Below are 25,793 nucleotides of genomic sequence, written 5' to 3'. Positions count from 1 at the left end.
CTTGACATTTAGCATACTAAATATTAAATTGCCTATTTCCTCCTTAATTTCTATACTTAATTGATACTTGTCATCACTTGTTTCTATATAAATCATAATTATTATATGCTTGTTGTCTTAAAATTTCATATTAATTGTTACATTTATTGGAATAATTTCTTTTATAAGAATGGTAAATTATATTATTGAGGAGCGGATTGCACGCCGCAACAGAAATGAAAGTGAATATATTAGAGGAGCGGAATGCACACCGCAACAGAAATAAAAGTAAATATATTGGAGGAGAGGGTTGCACGACGCGACAGAATTGATTAAAAATGAATATATTGGAGGAGCGGGTTGCACACTGCAACAGAATTGATTGAAAAAATATATTAAGGATCGGGCTGCATGCCGCAACGGAATTAAATGAAAATGAATATATTGTGGGATCGAGTTGCATGCAACAATAGAATTGAATATGAATATATTGTGGGATCGGGTTGCACGCTGCAACGGAAAGTGATTTAAGTAATAATTGGTTATGACTGCTGAGTTGGCTTGATTGTTTATATGATTTATCAGTTTAATTTCTATTCTTGTTCTCCTGTATTATTGTTATTATTATTATTGCGTACAGGTTAATGTAAGTGACCTGCCTTAGCCTCATCACTACTTCATCGAGGTTAGGCTCGGTACTTACTGGGTACATATGATCGGTTGTACTCATACTACACTCTGCACTTCTTGTGCAGATACTGGAGTTGGTCCCAGCGGCGTACAGTAGATTCGCTCGGATTCAGCTATCCACAGGAGACTTGAGGTATAGTTTCATGATGTTCGCAACTCTGAAGTCCCCATCTACTTTATTGTAGCTGTGTATTTCTGTCAAACAACTTTATTTTCAGTCAGACCCTTATTTGTACTATTCTAGTAGTTCGTGCAATTGTGACACCAGTTCTGGGATGGTATTTAGACATCACTATTATTATGGTTTACTCACTTTATATCAGATTTTATTCCTGTTATTAGTTTTTTTATTATTAATTAAATTAAATTATTTTAAAAAAATAGTTAAAATTATTCTAACGTTGGCTTACCTAACAAGTGAAATGTTAGGCGCCATCACTGTCCCGAAGGTGGAAATTTCGGGCCGTGAAAAGTTGGTATCATAGCATTAGGTTACATAAGTCTCACGAGTCACGAGCAAGCTTAGTAGAGTCTGAAGGATCGGTATAGAGATGTCTGTATTTATCTTCCAGAGGCTATGGAGTTTAGGAACAATTTCACTTCTATTCTACTCTGTCGTGCCATTTTATTCTATCATTGACGATTGAACTCTTCTATTCTTGTCCTCTCGCAGATGAAGAGAAAACGCACTGCGTCTACAATCGGACAGGAGCCATAGCCCCCAGTGACAGCTACGACTAGGGGCAGAGGCCGAGGCCGAGGTGGCTCCAGAGGCCAAGGTAGAGGCAGAGGCAGAGGCAGAGCTCAATCTAGAGCTTGAGCAGCAACACCTGTTGTAGAACCTTAGATGGATTTAGAAGCGGAGGTTCCATCTCAGACGGTAACTGTTGGACCAGTTCAGGTTCCGGAAGGATTCATAGCTACTTCAGTACTTTAGAACGCTCTAGTCTGTTTGTTGAGTCTTATGGAGGGTGTGGCCCAAAATGGTATATTTCCAATGCCACCAGCCGTCTCACAGGCTGGGAGAGGATCACAAACTCCCACTACTCTCGCTCCGGGGCAGACAACTCCCCAGTATCAGGCTTTAGTAGTCCCGTCAGTGGGATAATTCAGCCAGTTGTTGCGACACAAAACGGTAATAGGCCCGCCATGTCTTTTGAGGACTTATTGAGATTGGACAAATTTACTAAGCTCTTTCTAGTTCACTTCAGTGATACACCTTCTGAGGACCCATATGATTTTCTGGACCACTGCTATCAAGTATTGCAGAACATGGGGATAGTAAAAAAACAATGGGGTTGATTTTGCAGTGTTTTAGATGACCGGTTCCGCCAAGAGGTGGTGGAAAGATTATGTATGTACTAGACCAGTTGGTTCACCTGCACTTAGACGGGAGCATTTCTCTCAGCTATTTCTAGAGAAGTTCCTTCCTATCACACTAAGGGAGAATTACCGCAAGTATTTTGAGCGTCTCCAGTAGGGCAGTATGTCAGTCACTCAGTATGAGACCCGTTTTGTGGATCCAGCCTGTCATGCTCTTCTTCTGTTTCCAACGAGAGAGAGAGAGAGGGTGATGAGGTTCATTAATGGACTCGTTAAACCTATCAAACTATAGATGGCCAAGGAGACCGGGAGTGAGATTTCTTTTCAGACGACTGCTAATGTCGCTAAACAGATCGAGATGGTTCTTTCACATTAGAGAGCGTCAGTGTCAGATAAGAGGCCCCGTCATTCCAGTAATTTCAGAGGCGCCTTATCTGGAGGCAGGAGTACTTATGGTAGGGGTCATCCTCCCAAGCCATTTTATTCAGCACTTCAGACTTCTCACGGTGCTTCAGGTAGTCAAGGTCCTAATGTTCCTTGCCCTGGACAGCCAATATTCAGTACACATTCAGCTCCTATTAGTGCACTACCACTCCAGAGTCACGATGGTGGCTATCCGACCCGTTCGGGTCAGCTTCAGCAGCCACGACAGCAGGATGGGTGTTATGAGTGTGGGAACATTGGTCACACTAGGAGGCATTGCCTTGGGTTGTTGAGCAACAGATCTCAGCAGAATTCTCGTGCCATCATACCGGCACCGGTTGCTCCACCACCTGCACGACCAACTAGGGGCAGGGGTCAGACTGTTAGAGGTGGAGGTAAGACTGCTAGAGGTGGAGGCCAGTGAACTATGGCCTGTCCCAGAGATGTAGTTCAGAATGGTGGGGCCAAGCCCCGATTCTATGCTTTCCCATCTAAGCTTGAGGCCGAGTCATCCGACTCCGTGATCACATGTATTGTTCTCGTTTGCCATAGATATGCCTCAGTTTTATTTGATACAGGATCTACTTACTCCTATGTGTCCTCCTACTTTTCTTCATATATGGTTGTGCCTCATGATTCTCTGAGTACATCTGTATATGTGTACACGCCGGTGGGAGATTCTGTTATGGTATATCATGTCTATCGCTCATGCGTGGTTACTATTGAGAGTCTTAAGACTAGTGTGGATATTCTACTTCTCGACATGGTAGATTTATACGTCATACTGGGTATGGATTGGCTATCACCTTATCATGTTATATTGGATTGTCATGCCAAGACGATGACCTTAGCCATGCCGGGGTTGCCTCGATTATAGTGGAAAGTAACTCATGGTCATTATACCAGCAAGGTTATTTCATATATGAAGGATTGGCATATGGTCGAGAAGGGGTGTCTAGCCTATTTGACTTATATTCGCGATCCCAGTGCGGATATTCCTTCTATGGACTCAGTACCAGTTGTTCGTGAATTTCCAAAAGTATTTCTTGCAGATTTGCCGGGGATGCCACCCGATAGAGATATTGACTTCTGTATTGATTTGGCTCCGGGCACTCAGCCCATTTTGATTCCACCATACTGTATGGCCCGTCGGAGTTGAAAGAATTGAAGGAGCAATTACAAGACTTGCTTGATCAGGGATTCATTAGACCTAGTGTCTCGCCTTGAGGTGCACCAGTGTTGTTTGTGAAGAAGAAAGATGGTTCCATGCGGATGTGTATAGATTATCGGCAGTTGAACAAGGATACTATCAAGAACAAGTATTTGTTGCCAAGAATTGATGACTTATTCGATCAGCTCCAGGGTACTAAGGTATTTTCGAAGATTAACTTGAGGTCTGGCTATCATCAGTTGAAGATTAGGGCATCTGATGTCCCTAAGACAGCTTTTCAGACTCGGTATAGGCATTATGAATTTCTAGTGATGTCATTCGGGCTGACGAATTCCCCAGCAGTATTTATGGATTTGATGAACCGGGTGTTCAAGTCCTATTTGGATTCCTTTGTGGTTGTATTCATTGATGCCATCTTGATTTTCTCCAGCAGTCGAGAGGAGAATGAGCAACATCTTCGGATTGTGCTTCAAACTTTGAGGGATAATCAATTATATGCCAAATTTTCAAAATGTGAGTTTTGGTTAGACTCAGTTGCCTTTTTAGGGCATGTTGTATCGCCAGAAGGCATAAAAGTGGAACCTAAGAAGATTGAGGTAGTTCAGAACTGGCCTAGACCTACTTCAGCTACAGAGATTCAGAGTTTTCTGGGTCTGGCAGGTTATTATCGTCGGTTCGTGGAAGGGTTTTAATCTATAGCAAGCCCATTGACCAAACTGACCCAGAAGGGTGCTCCATTCAGATGGTTAGACGAGTGTGAGTTGAGCTTTTAGAAGCTCAAAACTGCTTTGACTACGGCGCCAGTGTTGGTTTTGTCCACAGGTTCAGGATCGTACATGATGTATTGTGATGCATCTCGTATTGGACTCGGTGCAGTATTGATGCAAGATGGCAGGGTGATTGCATATGTGTCGCGGCAGTTGAAAGTTCACGAAAAGAATTATCTTGTTCATGACTTAGAATTGGTAGCCATTATTCATGCGCTGAAGATTTGGAGGCACTACCTTTACGGCGTGTCATGTGAAGTATTCACAGATCATCGTAGTCAACAGTATCTATTCAAACAAAAAGATCTTCTGTTTCATTCATACTTTATGAAAATTTTGCTCATAAGTTTGAGGCTTAGGCAACTTGATCGAAGCCAAACTAGTGTAGTCTTAATCGAGTGAGTACTTGCTCGAACTCGGAGTAGGATTTTAATTGAGTGAGGATGATTTCTCGAACTCAAAAATAAAATGGCCCTTTAGGCTCTTGAATTAGGCCGATACGGCCATAGTAAAAAGAATGGCTTTCTCCTCTTTTCGGCTTGAAAAGTTTATTGTTTAATCATATAAAATATGTTGTACCCTAGCATGAAATAAGGGATTTGCTCGAGAGTTCGAATGATTCCGTACTGATTAGGGTTTTCAAGGGTCGATATTATCGAGACCCTTAGTAATTCAGCTGAGGGTAGCCTTTTTAACCGGTTTATAAAAATATTTGAATGACTGTTTTATAAAGGAAATTGGACGTCTCTGAATCGTGTTAGTTTGGCCATAGCCTTTAGCTTGGGATTCGCCTTTTGGGCTTGTTCCCCTATTATACTTCGAACTTGTTCGAAGTATTAGTCCCCGAGTGGGGTGGCCGTAGCCTATAAAATCGAAGGTTGCCTTTTTAAGGTCTTACAATCTCGAGCTTTTAGTAATTCGATCATGTCTTTTTTTTATGGCAGTCCCTGTTGCGGCCAAACGCACACGCAAGTATACGTGTTCATCAAGTAATAGAGTAGTGAGTAGAGTATCGTTCCCACGAAGACTTATGATTCACTTTTGACTTATTCAAACTTAAATAGCTTATCGATTCAAGCGATTTCTTATAAAATAGATAATTTTCTAATTTACTACCTATAAACTATCGAGTAACGAAATACTAGAAATCAACCACAACACTTAAATAGTTTTGAATAACAATCAATAGGAGATAATATTTCAGGGTCACGGGTTATCTAACAATCATGTTGCATTCTTAGCTTAAAATAACTAATTGATTTATCTCGATTGTTGATTGACAGGGTTGATATTACTCATAAGAATTTGTCGAGTCCTTACTCGACTATTCAAGCTAACTTAATACCTATATGTCTATGGAATTAAGATTAAGAAGGAAATGCATTTACAATTCCTGTATTGCAACCGGGCAAGGCAATTAGGTATATGTCTATCCTAATTGCGAATACGTTCCCGATGCCCGGGTTTAAGAACTTGCTCTATTTAATTCTATATGCAATCTAGAATTCCCACTTTCGAGTTCAACTCTAGATTCGTAGATAGTATTTCACTGTTAGCTGCTCAGCAAAATAATTAAAAACATAATTAAATAAATAACCCAATATGATAAAATCAACTTCGTCAAATTAAACTTCAAACGTCAACATTCATGTATACCCATGACCCTAGAACAATAGGGTTCTTAGCTACTCATGTTCGTACAATCATCAAAATAATGTTTTCAAACATAAAATCAATGAGTACTAGGGAAGGGATGGAAGAATTGATCAAATCCTTGCTCCCGAGTGTTTGGCGCCTCCCCTCTTCTCTCAAAGTCGCGTCTTCTCCTTGTATGTTCTCTCCTCTCCCCGATGGCATTTTTAGGTCTATTTATATGTGTAGGAAAAGACCTAAACGTGTAGGACAAGTCCTAGTCAAACCCGAAAACGAATTAAGTCTTCAAAATTCGGATTGGACCTGGCCCCAGGCCAGGCGTCGCCAGCCTAACGCCAGCCTCAGCCTGGCTTTTGCTTGGCGTCGCCAGCCTAATGCCAGCCTCAGCCTGGCATTAGCCTGGCGTCGCCAGCCTAACGCCAGCCTTAAACCTGGCGTCTCCAGGTTCTCTCATTCACTGCTCCTGTGCACGCTTTCGACTTGTAGGTCTCCTTTTTCTTCTACTTTCATCTCCAATTCACCTACACATAAAATAGACTCAATTAAGCACAAATATAGTATAGTTTAGCATTAAAGCCCCAAAATGTAAGGTAAGTAATGCACTAAAAATATGTAATTATAACCAAACATCACTACCCCACACTTAAACTCTTGCTCGTCCTCGAGCAATCAAACTACACTTTATATCGACATGACCTTTTTAAACAATTCTCCTAACTCATCACACCAAGAATCTTTAAAATAGACTAAGCACAAGAGTGTAACATCTTCACGTCAAAATTTGACTCACAAGTACCACGCATTATTCACAACTCACTCACTTACTCTAATATAAAGGTCAATGACATTACCTTTCCTTCATGAATCAAGTGCCCTCACACAACAAAAGAGAGTAGTTCCACACACAATACAAATTTAAGAACAATTAGGAACTCAAGATAGAAAGAATTCACTCACTCTCTGAAATAATATTCATATGCCACAAAAGATGCGTCATAGGCTTGCCCGTAGTATACTACTCTACTAATTGAGCTCATTCAGTTTAGGATCAAGTAGGACTTTAATTGGTTGTAATGTAGGCTACGGGTCGGGTAGGATACATTTGGATATAAGAGTGACTACACCTTCCTAAGCACTTTAATACATGTACTTTAATATTTAACCCCACACTTATGTCAAACTATAACTCCACCTCCACATCAATGTATATTAACTCCATACTTCTTTAAGCACAATTATATCAAGAGTCACCACTATCAAGGAATATTTTTCACAGCAATACAACTATTTTTTCCTTTCTTTTCTTTCTTTTTCAATTCAAGTGGCTTTTCTTATTTATTTTTTTCAAAACAGTGCACCTTTCTCCTTATTTCATTAGTTCCACTCAAAAGCCAAACCAACCACCCCACACTTTAACTTTTACAAGGTTCATAACAATTCAAGTGCTCATGAGAGGTGAAAAGGTTCAAATAGATGGTTAATTCAAACAAATAGGTAAGGCATGTAATGTGGTTGCCAAAGAAACAAGATTACAGGCTCAAAGTGTTAACTACGATACATAACAATAAGGAAGGTAAATTATATAACTGGTTCAACAAAGAAACGCCTATATCACTTCTAAGACTGAACAAAACTACTATTTCGCTTTGCAAACACACGGGGCAAGTTTTAGACATCAAATGCAATGCACAGAATCACACAAAAACCTCACACACACATGGCACATAACTCACTTAGGATAGGACTCATCAGGACATTCTAGTCAAAGCAGTTAAGCAAAGTTAAGATCATACGATTTAAGCTACTTATACAAGAGTCAAAAATTGAGCCTAAGCGTCACAACCAAAGTACTCACTATTCTCAAGGCATAACAAAGTTAAGAGATATTACTCCAATTCAATTCATCTCACAGTGGCTCCTACTCCAAAAAAAAATAAAACTACCTATACCCGGTTCAAATAAAACCCTTGAAAAAGAACTGCGACACAAAGAAAAACAAAGGGAGAATTATTACACTACCTAACAAAAGAAAATCTTTTTTTTACTACACTAAGAACGAGTACTACAACTAAGCTAAGATAGCAGAGAAAAACACCCAGACAATCTCATCACCCCACTCTTAAAATTGTGCAATGTCCTCAATGCACACTATAAATAACAAGAAGGGAAAAAGAGACTCCCTAGTAGGCCAAATGCCGAAGAATTCGTAGCTCATGGGATACTCAGACTTCTCCCAAGTATGGTCCTTTTTGTGGTCACCCCACACTTAGTTCTCACCATCTAACTCACTTTTTCACTCTTTCAATGACTTTGTTTCCTATGCTTATCATCCTACAAAATCAAAACAAATACTACGAAATAATATAATAAAAAAAAAATAAAAGAAAGTAGTAAAGCTGGGTTGCCTCCCAACAAGCGCCTGATTTAACGTCGCGGCACGACTCAACACGTGTTTAAACATCTGCCAAGTCCACTAAGGTCTTGTGACGTGCAATGTCACTACCCCAATAATGTTTTATTCTCTGGCCATTTACAAAGAAGGTATCACTTGAGCTCGTATCATGCAGTTCCACCGCTCCGTGAGGCCTCACACTTACTATAACAAAAGGACCTACCCAACGAGACTTAAGCTTTCCAGGGAATAGCTTCAACCTCGAATTGAACAAGAGAACTTCCTGACCTACCTCAAACTCTCGATGTTGGATGTGCTTGTCATGCCACCTCTTCGTCTTTTCTTTATATAATTTGGCCTTTTCATATGCGTGCAATCGAAACTCATCATGCTCGTTGAGTTGCAGCAACCTATTCTCACCAGCTGAGTCCATATCCATATTTAGCTTTTTGATCGCCCAATAAGCTTTATGTTCAAGCTCGACGGGCAAGTGGCATGCCTTCCCATAAACCAACCTGCACGGAGAAGTACCTATGGGATTCTTGTATGCAGTTTGATATGCCCATAATGCATCATCCAGCTTCCCGGCCCAGTCTTTTCTATTTTCACTTACTGTTTTCTCCAGAATCTGCTTTACCTCTCTGTTTGAAACTTTTACTTGACCACTCGTTTGGGGATGATAGGCAGTGGAAACCTTTTGCTTAACTCCATACTTTGCAAGAACATTATTCAGCAATTTATTACAAAAGTGAGTTCCTTCGTCGCTTATTAACACTCTTGGAGTCCCAAAGCGCGTGAAGATGTGCTTCTTTACAAAGCTTACCACTACCTTTGCGTCATTAGTAGGAAGAGCAATGGCCTCCACCCATTTAGAAACATAGTCAACCGCCACCAAGATGTACCTGTGACCATTAGAATATGGGAACGGTCCCATGAAATCAATCCCCCAAACATCAAAAAGCTCTACTGCTAGAATATTTTGCAAAGGCATTTCGTGCTTCCTCGTGATAGTTCCGGTTCTTTGGTATCTGTCACACTTTTTAACAAAGGCATGTGCATCCTTAAACAATTTTGGCCAATAAAAACCTAATTGTAGCACTTTTTGGGCAGTTCTATCCCCACCGTGATGACCTCCATATGGCGAAGCATGACAGCCATGCAATATTGCATTCATCTCTTCCTCAAGAACACACCTTCGCACCAACTGATCTGCGCACTGCCTATATAGGAATGGCTCATCCCACATGTAGAGCCTCACATCATGTAGGAATCTTCTTCTATTGTCAGGTGTCAATTCTGGTGGCGTCACCCCACTTGCAATAAAATTCACATAATCTGCATACCACGGGGCTTCACTTGAGGTGACTGCTAATAACTGCTCATCGGGAAATATTTCTTTGATCAACCCCCTTCTGCTACATGGTTCCGATTTTCTAATCTGGACAAGTGATCAGCCACTTGATTCTTTGTTCCTTTTCGATCTCGGATTTCTAAGTCAAATTCTTACAATAGGAGGACCCAACGAATCATCCTCGGTTTGGCATCTTTCTTTTCAAACAAGTATCTGATAGCTGAATGATCTGTGTAGACGATAACTTTGGTTCCTACTAGATAAGATCTGAACTTGTCAAACGCCCACACCACTGCAAGCAACTCTTTTTCAGTAACTATGTAATTCATCTGAGATGGATTCATAGCTTTGCTCGCATAATAAATGGAGTGAAAGATTTTATCCCTCCTTTGCCCCAAAACAGCTCCGATTGCTATGTTACTTGCATCGCACATCAACTCATATGGCTGTCCCCAATCTGGGGCGATGATAATTGGTGCAGTCACCAACCTTCCCTTCAGCTCCTCAAATGCTTTCAGACATGCATTATCAAACTTGAAGGTGACATCTTTCTCTAGAAGCCTGCACAAAGGAGAAGAAATTTTCAAAAAATCTTTAATGAATTGACGATAAAAACCTATATGGCCCAAGAAACTGCGAATGCCTTTGGCGGATGACGGTGGGGGCAATTTTTCAATCGCCTCCACCTTTGCTTTATCTACCTGCAGACCACCTTTTGACACCTTGTGCCCCAAGACTATACCTTCACGTACCATGAAATGGCACTTTTCTCAGTTTAGTACCAAGTTTGTCTCTTCACACCTAGCAAGCACTTTATCAAGGTTCATTAAACAATTATCAAAAGAACACCCAAACACAGAAAAATCATCCATGAACACTTCCACAAATCTTTCAACCATATCAGTAAACATAGCCATCATACACCTTTGAAAAGTCGCAGGTGCATTACAGAGACCAAAGGACATTCTCTTGAACGCATACGTGCCATAAGGACACATAAATGTGGTTTTCTCTTGGTCCTCTGGGGCTATAGAAATCTGATTATACCCCGAATAACCATCAACGAAACAGTAGTATTCCTGGCCAGCTAACCTATCAAGCATTTGGTCAATGAAAGGGAGGGGAAAGTGATCCTTTCGGGTGGCATTGTTCAATTTTCTATAATCTATGCAAATTCTCCACCCAGTGACAGTTCTTGTAGGAATTAAGTCATTATTTTCATTAACCACTACAGTCATCCCCCCTTTATTAGGCACACATTGAACGGGGCTTACCCATTTGCTATCAGATATTGGGAATACAATACCTGCATCAAGCCACTTAATCACTTCTTTTCTTACCACCTCTTTCATGATTGGATTTAGGCAGCATTGTTGCTCTACACTTTGCTTGTGTCCGTCCTCCATGAGGATTTTATGCATGCAGAAAGCTAGACTAATGCCTTTAATGTCAGATATCATCTAACCAATTGCTCGCTTGTGCTCACGTAACACTCTCAACAACTTTTCTTCCTGTAATTTAGACAAGTCAGAAGAAATAATAACAGGTAAAGTGTCAGAACTACCTAAATAAGCATATTGAAGGTGAGGGGGTAGGGGTTTAAGCTCCAATTTTGGAGCTTCTTCAATTGACAGCTTTGGAGGAGACCCACTTGGCCTATTCAGGGGCTCAAAGGGGTGTATTCCCTACATGTAAGCACATGATGCATCTAGGATATGTATCATCTCCTTAACCTCATTATCAATCTCCAAGCTATCGAACAACATGAGTGCTTTTTCTAGAGAATCGTCTAGATATACACTCGTGTCAAGAAGTTGCTCATCCACCTCCACAACAGATATCATAGAGAGCTTCTCATAGTGGAGGGGAAGTTGGATCGCTTTATAGACATTAAAAACTGCTTCCTCGTTGTTCACCCTCATAATCATTTTTCCCTCTCTAACTTTAATTATTGCATCACTAGTAGCCAAGAGAGGTCGTCCCAATATGATTGGAACTCGTTCATCAGCCTCAAAATCTGGAATAATGAAGTCAGCTGGGAAGATAAATTTCCCAATTTGCAGCAACACATCTTCAATCACTCCTTCAGGGTAGGCTATGGACCTATCAGCTAATTGCAATATCACAGTGGTTGGTCTTGGAGATCCTAGACCTAATTGCTTAAACAAGGACAAGGGCATTAGATTTATGCTCGCCCTCAAATCACAAAGAGCACGACCCACGACAATATTACCAATTTGCACAGGGATGGTGAAGCTGCCAGGATCCTTAAGCTTTTGAGGAAGCTTGTTTTGGACCCTTGAAGTGCACTCCTCAGTAAGTGCAACTGTCTCAAACTCAGTCAATTTCCTCTTGTGAGCCACTATATCTTTTATGTACTTAGCATATTTTGGAATTTCACAAAGTACATCCACCAATGGAATATTCAATTGAACTTGGCTCAACATAGAGAGAAATTTGTTGAACATGCGATCATCATTCTTTTTCTGCAATCTCTGGGGGAAAAGTGGTGGTGGCCTTGCAGCTTCCACTGGCTCTGAACCTGCATCATTTTTCTTTGACTCTTGTATTGCCTTAGGGATCAGCTCCCCCTCAGGTATAGGCTTGTCCTTTATCTTCTTTGGCACTTCTTCTAGTTCCCTCCCATTTCTGAGTGTAACTGCATTAACTTGAGGGTTCTTCTCTGTATCACTGGGAAGAGCGCCTGCAGGTCTAGTGTTTTGATTTGTTTCTAACTGTCCCATTTGCCTCTCAAGATTTCTAAAATCGGTCCTGAGCTATTGATTGTCAAGCAACAACTTCTTCAGCAAGTTATTTGTACTCTCTTCTGTTTGTAGGGGTGGTTTCTGAGGTTGATTGAAATTTCCTTGGGGCCTATACTGATTCTGATTCTGTTGATTTCCTCTCCATGAGAAGTTAGGATGATTCCTCCAATTTGGATTGTAAGTATTCCCATACTGTGCATGCTGATTCATTGGACCTCTGCTCTATTGCCTCACATAATATATAGATTCAGGATTCATGGGGCACATGTCACTCATATGACTGTCACCACATAGTTCGCAGCAAATGGACATCTGTTGTACATGTTGCATCTGTTGTGTTTGTTTCATTGTCATTCTATTCATCTGATTTGCTAATTTTTCTATATCGGCTCTCATGGCTGAGAAGTCATCAAGCTCAATCAATCCGGCTGCCTTCTGTTTAATTGCTCTTCGTGAGTCCCCATCTCCTTGCCAATTATAGTCATTAGCAGTAAAGTTATTTAGCAAGAGTTGTATTTCACTATACGGCCTCGCCATGCAATTACCCCCACAAGCTGAAACAAGATTCATCTTTGATGCCTCATCTAGCCCATCAACAAAAGTATAACCCAATACCTCATCAGTCTGACAATGATGCGGGCAGTCTCTGAGTAGCTTCTTGTATCTTTCCCAAGCTTGACGAAGTGTCTCGCCATTTCGTTGTTGGAACCCAAGAATTTGGCTCCTCAGCGACTTTGTCTTCTTAGTGGGAAAAAACTTGATTAAGAATTTCCTTACTAGATCATCCCAAGTGTGGATTGAGTTCGCGGGCTCCTTTTGCAACCATTACTTAGCTTCCCCAATAGTGAAAAGGGAAATAGTGTCAGCCTCACATAGTCCTTGGAAACATTCGGATAATTATAGGTGTCCGTAATTTCCAAGAAATTCTGAATGTGCCTCTATGGGTCTTCATGAGATAGATCCACATATTGCCCTGTGGACTGAATCAGATGTACCATGTATTGTTTGAGTTCAAAATGCCCAGTGATATCAGGCTTCACAATAGCCTGAGTCATATTAGCAAGATTGGGCCTTGCGGCTTCTATCACCGCACGCTCTTCATTACCTGCCATCTCTGTTGGCTGTGGTTGAACTACGATGTCCAACTCTCCTTCTATTCTAGTTCTTGCTTTGACTTCCCTCCTTACTCTGTGAAGTGTTCGTTCAATTTCAGGATCAAGAGGAAGGAAATTGTTTGCGCTTCTACTCCTCCGCATTCAAGAGAAGAGCCTGTGTTAACACAAACAAGGTAAACTGAAAATTAGAGCTTGAACAAATAACTAATAAAAAGCTTAACTCAGTCAAGTAGCTAATTTCTAAGTCCCCGGCAACGGCGCCAAAAACTTGTTGCGGCCAAACGCACACGCAAGTATACGTGGTCGTCAAGTAATAGAGTAGTGAGTAGAGTATCGTTCCCACGAAGTCTTATGATTCACTTTTGACTAATTCAAACTTAAATAGCTTATCGATTCAAGCGATTTCTTACAAAATAGATAATTTTCTAATGTACTACCTAAAAACTATCAAGTAATAAAATACTAGAAATCAACCACAACACTTAAATAGTTTTGAATAACAATCAATAGGAGATAATATTCCAGGGTCACGGGTTATCTAACAATCATGTTGCATTCTTAGCTTAAAATAACTAATTGATTTATCTGGATTGTTGATTGACAGGGTTGATATTACTCATAAGAATCTGTCGAGTCCTTATTCGCCTATTCAAGCTAACTTAATACCTATATGTCTATGGAATTAAGATTAAAAAGAATGCATTTACAATTCCTGTATTGAAACCGAGCAAGGCAATTAGGTATATGTCTATCCTAATTGCGAATCCGTTCCCCGACGCCCGGGTTTAAGAACATGCTCTATTTAATTCTCTGTGTAATCTAGAATTCCCACTTTCGAGTTCAACTCTAGATTCGTAGATAGTATTTCACTGTTAGCTACTCAGCAAAATAATTAAAAACAGAATTAAATAAACAACCCAATATGATAAAATCAACTTCGTCAAATTAAACTTCAAACGTCAACATTCATGTATACCCATGACCCTAGAACAATAGGGTTCTTAGCCACTCATGTTCATACAATCATCAAAATAATGTTTTCAAACATAAAATCAATGAGTACTAGGGAAGGGATGGAAGAATTGATCAAATCCTTGCTCCCGAGTGTTTGGCGCCTCCCCTCTTCTCTCAAAGTCACGTCTTCTCCCGGTATGTTCTCTCCTCTCCCCGATGGCGTTTTTAGGTCTATTTATATGTGTAGGAAAAGACCTAAACGTGTAGGACAAGTCCTAGTCAAACTTGGAAACGAATTAAGTCTTCAAAACTTGGATTGGACCTGGCCCCAGGCCAGGCGTTGCCAGCCTCATCCTGGTTTTAGCCTGGCGTTGCCAGGTTCTCTCATTCACTGCTCCTGCGCACGCTTTCGACTTGTAGGTCTCCTTTTTCTTCTACTTTCATCTTCAATTCACCTACACATAAAATAGACTCAATTAAGCACAAATATAGTATAGTTTAGCATTAAAGCCCCAAAATGTAAGGTAAGTAATGCACTAAAGATATGTAATTATAACCAAACATCAGTCCCCGAGTGCGAGGTCAATTGTTCGAACTTTAGTTGTGACCGGCTCTTAAGCCAGTTTCAACAATAGATCACAAGCACGACATTGTAAAGTAAGAATTTCTCTAAGACATGAAATATTTGGCAAGGAAAAATACTTTTTTCAATAGATTAACATGCGTGCATGTTTGCCATTAGGACTCGAGTAATCTACATGGGCATGGTTTGTTCGACCGTTTGACCCTTATAAAATTTACCTATCGAGACCCTGTCGGCACGAAATATTTTCCTTGTAACTATCAGAGGGTGATGCCCCTCAGTATTCGAGGTTGAGTGTAAAGGAGTCTCGGATACTGTTGAATTGCTCTAAGTTAGCACGAACAATGGTTGCCTCATTAAAAACCTCACCGGAAAAACCCATTTGGGACAAAACCCGGTCTAAGGGAAAAAGAGTGCAACGCGTGCTTTCAGACCTAAGGTTTGTGTTTTAAGAATCCTTTGATGTCTTAGATTAAACACCTGCAAATGGTTAGTTTAAAATATAAACGAAAATGGAGAAGGTCGTACCTTGGCAGTAATATCATTTGAGGAGTGATATGTTCCAATTGTTTGGTAACTGTTCATCGTTCATCATGCCAAGTTTGTAGGATACCTTTTCGATGATATTGAGGACCTGATACGGTCCCTCCCAATTCGTGCCAAGCTTTTCTTCATTTGGGTCTCAAGTATTGAGGGTGACCATCCTCAGAACAAAGTCCCCAATTTTAAAGTGTCGAAGATTGGCTGTTCGATTGTAGTACCTTTCGATCCGTTGTTTCTGTGTGGACATTCGAATGAGGGCAGATTCCCGTTTTTCATCTAGCAATTCGAGGCTTGTATTCATAGCCTCGTGATTTGACTCTTCCGTTACATATCGAAACCTGACGCTGGGTTTTCGACTTCAAACGGGATCAGAGATTCAGCGCCAAATACTAAAGAGAAGCCCCCGTACTGGAATTTGGCATTGTTCGATATGCCCAAAGGACTTCGGGCAATATTTCTCTCCATTTTCCCTTAGCGTCGTTCAATATTTTCTTTAGATTTTGAATGATGGTCTTGTTTGTCGATGCGGTCTGTCCGTTCCCACTAGGATGATATGGGGTTGATAGTATCCTTTCTATTTTGTGATCTTCGAGAAACTTTATAACTTTGCTTTCCATTGTCGCATACGATCTCGGCAAGTATTCCGAATCGGCATATAATATGGTCCCAGATGAAGTCTATGACTTCTTTCTCTCTAATTCTCTCGAAAGCCTATGCTTCAACCCACTTAGAAAAATAGTCAGTCATAAACAAAATAAATTTAGCTTTACATGGGGCCGATGGCAGAGAGCCAACGATATCCATTCCTCATTTCATGAATGGCCATGGGGATAAGACTGAGTGGAGTTTCTCTCAGAGTTAGTGAATCATCGGTGCATACCTTTGACATTTGTCGCACTTTCGAATGAACTCTTTTGTATCCTTTTCCATATCGGCCTAATAATATCCTACTCTGATGACTTTGTGAACCAATGATTCGACATCGAAATAATTTCCGCAGGTGCCCTCGTGGATTTCTCGTAGGACATAGCCGGTATCTCCTGGTCCCAAATATATTGCCAATGGTCCATCGAACATCCTTTTATATAGTGTTCCATATTCGGCCAATGTGAATCGTGCGGCTTTCGTACGTAGAGTCCTCGATTCCTTAAGATCCGATGGAAGCTTCCCGTTCTTTAGGTACTCGATATATTTGTTCCTCAAATCCAAGGTCAGACTTGTGGAGTTGATTTCGGTGTGACCTTCTTCAATTACTGACCTTGAAAGTTGTACGACAGTCCCCGAGCTAATCTCGTTGTCTTCGACTGATGACCCCAAATTTGCAAGGGCATCGGCCTCGCTATTTTGTTCTCGAGGCACATGCTGTAGGGTCCATTCTTTAAACCGATGTAGAGTCACCTGTAATTTGTCCAAGTACCTCTACATTCGATCTTCTCGAACCTCAAAGGTTCTGTTGACTTGGTTTACCACAAGCAGGGAGTCACATTTGGCCTCGATGACCTCTGCTCCCAAACCTTTAGCTAGCTCGAGACCTGCAATCATGGCCTCATACTCGGCCTCATTGTTAGTTAACTTGAAAGTTTTGATAGCTTGTCTAATTGTATTACCCATAGGTGGCTTCAAAATGATGCTTAGCTCGGACCTCTTCACGTTCGAAGCGTCGTCCGTGAAGAGGGTCCACACCTGTACCTGACTTTAATAATAGTTCCTTTTCGACCTCGGGTACGAGGGTTGGCATAAAGTCAGCCACAAAGTCCGCTAAGATTTGAGAGTTGATGGTCGTTCGGGGTCGATACTCGATATCGTACCCACTAATATCGATGGCTCATTTTGCCAATCGGCCCTAAAGTTCGGGCTTATGCAAAATATTGCTAAGGGGATAAGTAGTCACCACACAGATCGGGTGACACTGAAAATATGGTTTTAATTTCCTATAAGCGCTTATTAGGGCAAGCGCTAATTTTTCTAAGTATGGGTACCGGGTCTCGGCCTCACCTAAAGTTCGACTAACATAGTAAATAGAAAATTGAGTACCTTACTCTTCTCGAACTAGGACCCCACTTATCGCGATTTTCGAGACTGCTAAGTACAAGTAGAGTCGCTCGTCCGCTTTCGGGGTATGAAGCAGTGGCGGGTTCGAGAGGTACCGCTTTGAATTTGATTCCGAGCATACGCCCAAGTCCCAAATCACGATACGGACCTACCGAAACTGTCAAAATACTGATCCGGGTCCGTTGGCTCAAAACGTTGACCGAAGTCAATTCAGTTGAGTTTTAAAGCTCTATTCCATATTTTAATCAATTTTTCATATAAAAACTTTCCGAAAAAATTTACGGACTGCGCACACAAGTCGAGGAATGCTGAATAGTGCTTTTCGAGGTATCAGAACACAAAATTGAATATTTAAAATTGAAGATGACAGATTGGGTTATCATAAGTTTCCCCAAATCTTTTGTCGAATTAAGCATACTCTTGAATTTTTATGTGTTTATTTGTGTATTTTTTGTCTCCTCTTTTGGCAGTTTTCTTCATTTTGCTTGGTTTGATTACGCTAGCGTTTGGTTGAAATTTGAAAAAAGAGTTTTTAAAATTGTGTTAAAAAATAATTTTTGAAATTTGAAGTTATGTTTGGACATGTATTTTAATTAAAAAAATCTTGAAGTTTTGTGAGCGAAAGAAACCCAGAAACTGCCCAAAATCAGTTTTGGGACTTTAATAAAAAAAATTCAATTTTTTTTTTAAATTGATCATATTCTATAAACAAACAGAGTAGCCAAAATCTATGACCAAACGGGAGCTACAATAATCTTATCAGCATCCACTAACTGACTAATTTAGATTCACATCAGTATGACTTATTAAATGGAAAGCAATATAGGAGTTTGAACTCGAGACTTCTAATTTGACCCTCATTGGAAGTACTCTCTAATCTCTATCATTAACTTTTTCATTCTTAGGGCTCGAACGCGAGATTTATGGTTCGAGCTCATTAAAGGGAAAGACTCTAGCTTTTTTCATTCCTAATTTTCTAATCTGAAACTTTTGGTCAAGAACATGAACATAACATTATTGACCATTTGTTTATGAGTTCCAAATTTGAAGGGAATATTGGCGTAACTGGAAAAGTTGCTGTCATGTAACTAGGAGGTCACGGGTTTGTGCCGCGGAAATAGCCTCTTGCAAAAATGCAGGGTAGGGCTGCGCAATAGACTTTTGTGGTCCGACCCTTCCCTGGACCCCGTGCATAGCGAGGGCTTAATGCACCGGGTTGCTTTTGTTTATGAGTTCCAAAGTACAATGAGATGGCTAGTTGATGATTATTCTTCATTTGCACGTTCTTTAACACTGGTTAGTATATTTCTTCTTACATATCTGTAGTTCTCTTTGGGAAATGGCTCCAAAACTATCTGTTGGTGATGCTGAACCTTACAGCTTTGAGCATTTGAAAGATATGACGGACAACTTTAATTTCTTAATTGAAGAGATGAAAACCGACATCCATGTTTGATGAAGTTAAAGGGGTTCTGTTTCAATATATACTTGCTGTTGTATATGATGAAGTACCAACTAAATTTTTGTCCGAGGTGCTTAGTTCTGGTAATGGAGCTAACTACTTAAGAATTTTTTCACCAGCTATAGTTGATGACTAAGAGCGTTGACGTAGCCGGTAAAGTTGTTGTCATGTGACCTCCTATGTGACCAGGAGGTCACGGGTTCGAGTCGTAGAAACAATCTATTACAAAAATACATGATAAGACTGTGTACAATAGACCTTATGGTTCAGTCCTTCCTCAGACCCCGCGCATAGCGGGAGCTTAGTACACCGGGCTGCTCTTATAGTTGATGACTAAATTTACTAGTATTTGTGTGTTTTTATCGTGTCGTTTGTTCCTTTGGCAGGCGAAAACTTTGGATGGGATGATAGAACGAAGGTAGCGATTCAACTTGCAAGCCTCTTCGCTTGGTTGAATGAGAGGCGATTTGCATTTGGTAGTGTCACACCTTCGGTATAATGATTGACAAGGTAACAAATGAACCATATGGCCCTCTTTACTTGCAGTGGCGGATGCAACTCTTTAGTTACGCGTTTATTTGAACTCAGTATTTTCGACGCATATCGATCATACGTATATATGCAAAAATCTATTAAAATATTAACAAATATTAGATTAGATCTGAACTCATAATCTTAAAAGTACAATGAGTTTAGTACCAAGAACCTTAAAGGCCGAGTCCATCAAGTTTAAATCTTGAATACGCCTTTGCTTTACAAGTTAGTGTTTGATCGTCTTGTAGGACTTCAATATAAAAAGTATTCGACTTTGGTTACCTTGCTCCCTTAACGGAGGAGGACAACGGAGTTCCCATGCCTTATCTTGCTCCCGAGGCTAGAGACGGTGCGTCTATTTTTGTTGTCTTATTTAGTTCAATGTCTCTACTGCTAGTAAACTTTTCAGAATATATTGCAATGACACATCTATTTATTGTAACTGATTACTAGAACCAGCTATGCTCTAATGCTGTAATCCTATAAGCATATCTCTGTATTTGTTTGCATATTCTGCCAATACTAAATTTGTAATTTCATTTCACCCGTTATTTTTTGCTCTTTCGTGTTCAATCATCAATGTCTATCTCTATTCTATTGCCTGAGTAATAGGACAGACAAATGACTGTCGTTCGTTCACATTATTGGCATCAAAATGTCGAAATTTCCTTGGTATTTGCTAATTCTTTGAGCTGAGATCATCTTTTTATGTGTAAGATTGTTCTTTTTGTTTGTCTAATAAATAGCACATTACATTAGTATGACTTCTGTTTCATACAGATACTCGGACTTTAAAAGCTGATGTTTACATATTTGGTGTTCTACTTGTGGAGTTGATTGCCAATAAGGAAAACATTCCCATTCCACACTGCGACTGGATTCTGATGCTATCGATAGTAGATAAATCACTTCTGCAAGATAACGATGAACTGGCTAATAGCATCACGAGAATAGCAGCAGCATATTTGGACAAGGATCCAAATGCGCGCTCAGATATGAAGGATGCCGTTGCCAACTTGTCCAATTTGGTAAAGGGAGCAACTCGAATAAGGAAGAAGTAACTAGCTACTACTTTGTTAAGCTTATTGCGAGTTTTTATTTGCTCAAACAGTTGCTTAATATGAATCAGTTGGGCATCAAGTATTTATGCTAGATGTGTTTTTCTTTCTGTTTATTCTTCCTCTTGGTATACTTGATTGATTTCCAGCTTGAATCAATGCTTTATTTAGTCATGGACTTACGCAATCAGCGGTGCCTGTCCCCGTTTATATGCTCTGTGGAATATAATTTCAACAATTAATGCTGTAAGTTGCAGGGGTTTATGCACATTTGTTTACTTTTTACCTGTGTTATCACGTGAGATGACACAATGTTCCTTGTTATTAAGCTTCTATATACCTCGTATTACTCGTGCTTCCTTTCTCTTTTGCCTAGATTAGCTTGATTGCCGCTACTTCTTTTCATCTTTTTTATTAGCCGAGGGTCTATCGAAAACAGTCCCTCTGTCCTCCCAAGGTACGCTGTGTACATCCTAACGTTCAGTGAATTTGTTGTTGTTGTTCCACTGTTAAAGCTATGCCTTCATTTGCTTGGTATTTGTGCAGACACTGTTATGTTTTCAGAATAGGAAAGCAATGTGTTTTGACTTTTGACTTTTTCTTATTCCAGTTTTTCACTCACCACCATCTCCTCCTTTCCTTAACAATGGATATTTCTTCCAAAATAGTGAAGTTAATGAAAGAAATTTTCTATTAAAATTCCAGTAAAAGTGTGAACGTTATGCCTTTTGTTTGACACTGTTGTCTTTTTAGAATAGGAAAGTAATGTGTTTTGACTTTTGACATTAATTTTCTGATTCCAACCTTTAACTCACCACCCTCTCCTCCTTTCTTTAACAATGGATTTTTCCTTCCAAAATAGCGAAGTTAATGAAGAATTTCTTTTATCAAACCTCCAGTATAGAAGTGTGTACCTTGTGCCTTTGTTTGGCCCTATTGCTGAATTGTATATATAATTGAAATGTTATTTTTCCTATTGGGGCTTTGTGAACTGCATCTGTAACTTGGAGCGTCCTCTGGTGCTGTGTAATTCGACCTTTTACCTTGTCTTGTGTCTCAAGTACATCCTCCCACTAGTCCTCGGGTTTTTGTCTAGCGGTAAGAACTCAGCACATGATGTGTGGAACGCATGTAATGCTTTTGTATAAACAAGTCTGACATTTAAGTGGAGAATGATAGAGGCTAGCCCATTATGCGCCAATTTTGAATTGTGCGTCACTAACCCTCGTGGAATTCTTAGAGCAAGATTACCCATAGTCTCATAGCAAGATTGCCCAAAGTAAATTAAAGTAAATCTCATTTGTTTTCATTTCTTCATAGAGTCAAGATCAAATACTTTTATTCAATCATTTGAATATACTAACTTGAATTTATGATTTGCATGTATGCATAGTTCGAGCCAAATCTGTCCCTGTTTAGCTGTTCATTTTTCTAAAACTATGGTCATGTCCTGTTACGGTAGTTCTATTTGCAGCATTAAATAAGAACTGTAAGAAGAGTTTGTAACTTGTAAGAATGAAAATGCCCTAATTAAAGTATGTTGCAACATCATAAGTTTCTACCCATCTTGTTTTCGATTGAAAATGGATACAAATTAAAAGCCAAACTAAAGAAAGTCTTTCAAGAAATTCGGAGTATGCAAAAGTAAATACTTATGTAGGAATATAGGAAAGAATGTTACTATTGTCAATTTACATCAACACAAAGTAAATACAAATACTATAAACAATATTGGATATGCCTAGGATCCAATCAATCTATCTAGTGAGAAAATAAAAAGAGGAAAATTCAATCAAACATGTATAAGTCTTACTTCATAAACAAACACTAAGATGCATCTTCACAATTCAATCATATATACTCATTTTCTCTTCTTCACTACTAATAATCAATCCAACTACCAATGATCATACAACAATTCAAATGAAAACCATGCTATTTTCATCATCAAATCTCATATCTTCAAGATTACAATGAACTCCGTCGTCTTGTAAACATGGTACTTCAAAATCCATATCGAACATCAACCCATATTGATCGTCCTCCTGACCGCATTTGGACAAGTGGACCGTTGTTTCATCCTTCGAAACTTCGTGCATTTCTTGATGAGACAACTGAAGATGATTTTTTACTAATAAATCAAACAAATGATGATGAATTGTGTTTGAGTTTTGGCTTTGATAGGGTGGATTTTGGTTATTAATGTCATAATTCAATGAATGGTTGTATAATTCTGGAGAAGTGACAGCAGCCTCGTACGTGTTTTGTGGGCTAAGATTGTTTGTACAATTGTTGTTGTTCTCAGCTTTAGCTTTGTGAAACACTCGACATAATACCCAATCTTCCTGTTCAATGATCACACACAAAAAGTTAAACAAAACAAACATTATGGGTGCTATATTTGATGCAAGGAAACAACTGTATTTACTCATAGTAGCTAAAATCTAGCCATAGTATACTCATTGTATCCTTCTTTTGTTACAAAAGAGGAGGTTTCTAGGAAACTTCTTGCAAGAACCTCCACAATTTTTTAATCTTCAAACGCTTTACACGTGTATCAAGATTGTTCAAGTCGTGAAAAATGTGCAAAAATCATTAATACTTTCAATTTTATACACTTTATACGTGTCTCAAAATCTATTCAAATCGTGAAAGATGTCAAATATACGTTCCACAATCAAAATATTCTAATTGTAATGCGTGTCTGGAAATCTCTTCAAATTTTAAGTTTAACAAATTTGTATTCATTTTCACGATCTTTTCGACAAGCTTAAAAGTACACGTGAATCATAGAAAAACGATAAAAAGACAAATCACCACCCTAAGGAAAGTGCATTGAAATGGATTGTTGTAAGAATTAAAAAGGACATGAAAATGTTGCAGGGAGAAAAAAGAATTAAGGTATATATATTGGTTGTTCAGAGTTGTATGCTATCGGTGTAATTTAACTTTTCATAGAATGCAAATTACCATTTTTACAAGATTATCAAATAATTTTATCGTAGAAATTTACTTGTATTTAATTTATAATTGACCTAAATATATAAAAATTGATGTTCATCCCGGTAATGGATATAACTTAATTAAACTCGAAGAGAAAAGAATAAAACATTACCTTAGGGGGTATATGGGGGTTTTCCACGCGAAATTCATGCATGATCCAGCCAGTTTTAATGCCATTAGGAGCTCTATTTTTGTAGAAGACTAAAGTTTTTCTCATTCCTACGATAGCACGCGTGCAAGGATCGAGCACTGTTCGATCTTTGCCCGTAGCTTTCCAGTAACCTGAAATTGTGGCCCGGTTAGCCCGAAAACCGGTGGTATACTTGCGATCTCGGAAGCTGAAGAAGTACCACTCACTGGAGTTGAGCTTTGCCACCTCTAATTTAAGAACAACATTCATAGAAAATAGACAATTACTTCAAATGATAACAAGAGTTTACGAACAAAGAGGAAGTTTATAAAAATGACATCACATATTTAAGATCATAAGGTTCAAAAAATAGTTGTATATGCTATACTTATTTTTAGTTTAAAACCACACAATTTTCAAAAATATTTTTAGTTTTTTTAAACTTTGTGCCTAGCTAGCTAGCCAAACTAAGAGAGAAAAAAAAGATGAGATCGGATGGTTTATAAATTTTGTTTTCTCGAGACAATCACTTAATAGTACTCTACGTAAATACTTATTGAGTTTAACATATTTACTTGGAAGGTCATTAAAAAGCTAACTATTTTAGTATTTGCACTAAGTATATGAGATGGTACTTTAAAAAAAAATTATAGGTGGCAATCCATTACAGTCGATAAATTATATAATGGAGCTTGAAATATTTTTTACTATTGATACTAAATTAATCTTATAGAACAATATTAATGTCCGAACGCAAGAGGTGTGCATGAGTGAAAAGCTAGAGTTACGTCTAGCTTTGCAGAAATTTTAATTGCAGTAAATAGAATATAATATGAATAATTGCAGAAATTTTTTGACTTTCATTTTCTTTGACCAAGAAAATAAAGTTCACCAAAATCAATTTCAAAACATTCTTTTAGTTATATACACGTGAGCCTTTTGCTGGTTCATCTTCCCAATTAACTAGACAAACAAGGGAAAATATATTACAGAAAAATGAAATACTACTAATATATACCAAAATTGAGTTGTCAAACTAAATGAATCATTGGTTGTAGACCACCTCCATTGGCCTATCCATTCATGTCTCTATCTTTTGTATATATATTAAAAAAAGTATTTTATTTATATACATTAACAGTATAAAAAGATATTTCGGTTTACAATACTATACATGTATACTGTTATCTTTTTTTTTTGTGGAGAAAATTGGAAAGCTTTATACTGTTATCTATTTAACTATCTCTTAACGACATACACCTCTAATATTTAAGTTTATTTTGGGAAAAAGGATAGATAATTTACAGATATTTTTATGTTTATTTTGGGAAACAAAAAGGAAGAGAAAAAGAGAAATGAACATACCAGGAAGCTGCCATGGCTCACAAGTGTGAAGATCAATTTCCACTAAAGTACCTTTAATTACTTCTTCATTTGTAATTTTATTGAAGAGATAATGGCAAACTAACTCTTCATCACTTGGACAAAATCTAAACCCTGGGGGCAGTGTAGCTCCAATCTCTCTTAAATCCATTTTTTATAGGAAATTAAAAGAAAAGAAGAGAATGTTTTTTGTGATGTTTTAATGGAAGTTGGTAATCTAAAAAAAGCTTTCTATTCTTATAGATAGAGAAGCAATGGCAGGTATATTTATATACAGAGAAGGCACGTTGAAAATTTGGATTTTTTTTGGAATTTTAATGAAAAACCAAAGTCACAAGATATCTTCTTATGTGGGCTTAAGTGTACATAATAATAGTAGTTAATATCGAATTATTGCTACTATAATAAGTTCAAATCATATTATAATATAGGGGATAACCTCCAAATTACTACTTTTAGCTA

At 38.8% G+C, this 25,793-nt stretch overlaps 3 protein-coding genes across 3 annotated transcripts; 1 reads left to right on the top strand and 2 right to left on the bottom strand.

Annotated features, from left to right (window-relative positions):
• The first annotated feature begins 2,842 nt into the window (after window positions 1–2,842).
• On the top strand, window positions 2,843–3,292 carry LOC138894901 (uncharacterized). The gene has a single exon (XM_070179636.1). The coding sequence runs from the start codon at window positions 2,843–2,845 to the stop codon at window positions 3,290–3,292; it is 450 nt and encodes a 149-aa protein (XP_070035737.1).
• A 5,167-nt stretch (window positions 3,293–8,459) lies between these two features.
• Window positions 8,460–11,677, bottom strand: LOC117276215 (uncharacterized). Its single transcript, XM_033655557.2, has 4 exons — window positions 11,439–11,677; window positions 10,532–10,673; window positions 9,906–10,450; window positions 8,460–9,300 (listed from the first exon to the last, which is right to left on the bottom strand). The coding sequence occupies exons 1-4, from the start codon at window positions 11,675–11,677 to the stop codon at window positions 8,460–8,462; spliced, it is 1,767 nt and encodes a 588-aa protein (XP_033511448.2).
• Window positions 11,678–22,467: 10,790 nt separating this feature from the next.
• LOC104093957 (NAC domain-containing protein 21/22-like) lies at window positions 22,468–25,583 on the bottom strand. Its single transcript, XM_009599796.3, has 3 exons — window positions 25,314–25,583; window positions 23,931–24,196; window positions 22,468–23,160 (listed from the first exon to the last, which is right to left on the bottom strand). The coding sequence occupies exons 1-3, from the start codon at window positions 25,480–25,482 to the stop codon at window positions 22,735–22,737; spliced, it is 861 nt and encodes a 286-aa protein (XP_009598091.1). The 5' UTR covers window positions 25,483–25,583; the 3' UTR covers window positions 22,468–22,734.
• Between the last annotated feature and the right edge of the window lie 210 nt (window positions 25,584–25,793).

The sequence above is a fragment of the Nicotiana tomentosiformis genome, chromosome 6, assembly GCF_000390325.3.
Source record: "Nicotiana tomentosiformis chromosome 6, ASM39032v3, whole genome shotgun sequence".
Classification (NCBI taxonomy): domain Eukaryota; kingdom Viridiplantae; phylum Streptophyta; class Magnoliopsida; order Solanales; family Solanaceae; genus Nicotiana; species Nicotiana tomentosiformis.
Note: the sequence above shows the minus strand (reverse complement) of the source record. Positions and strands in the feature narration are given on the sequence as shown.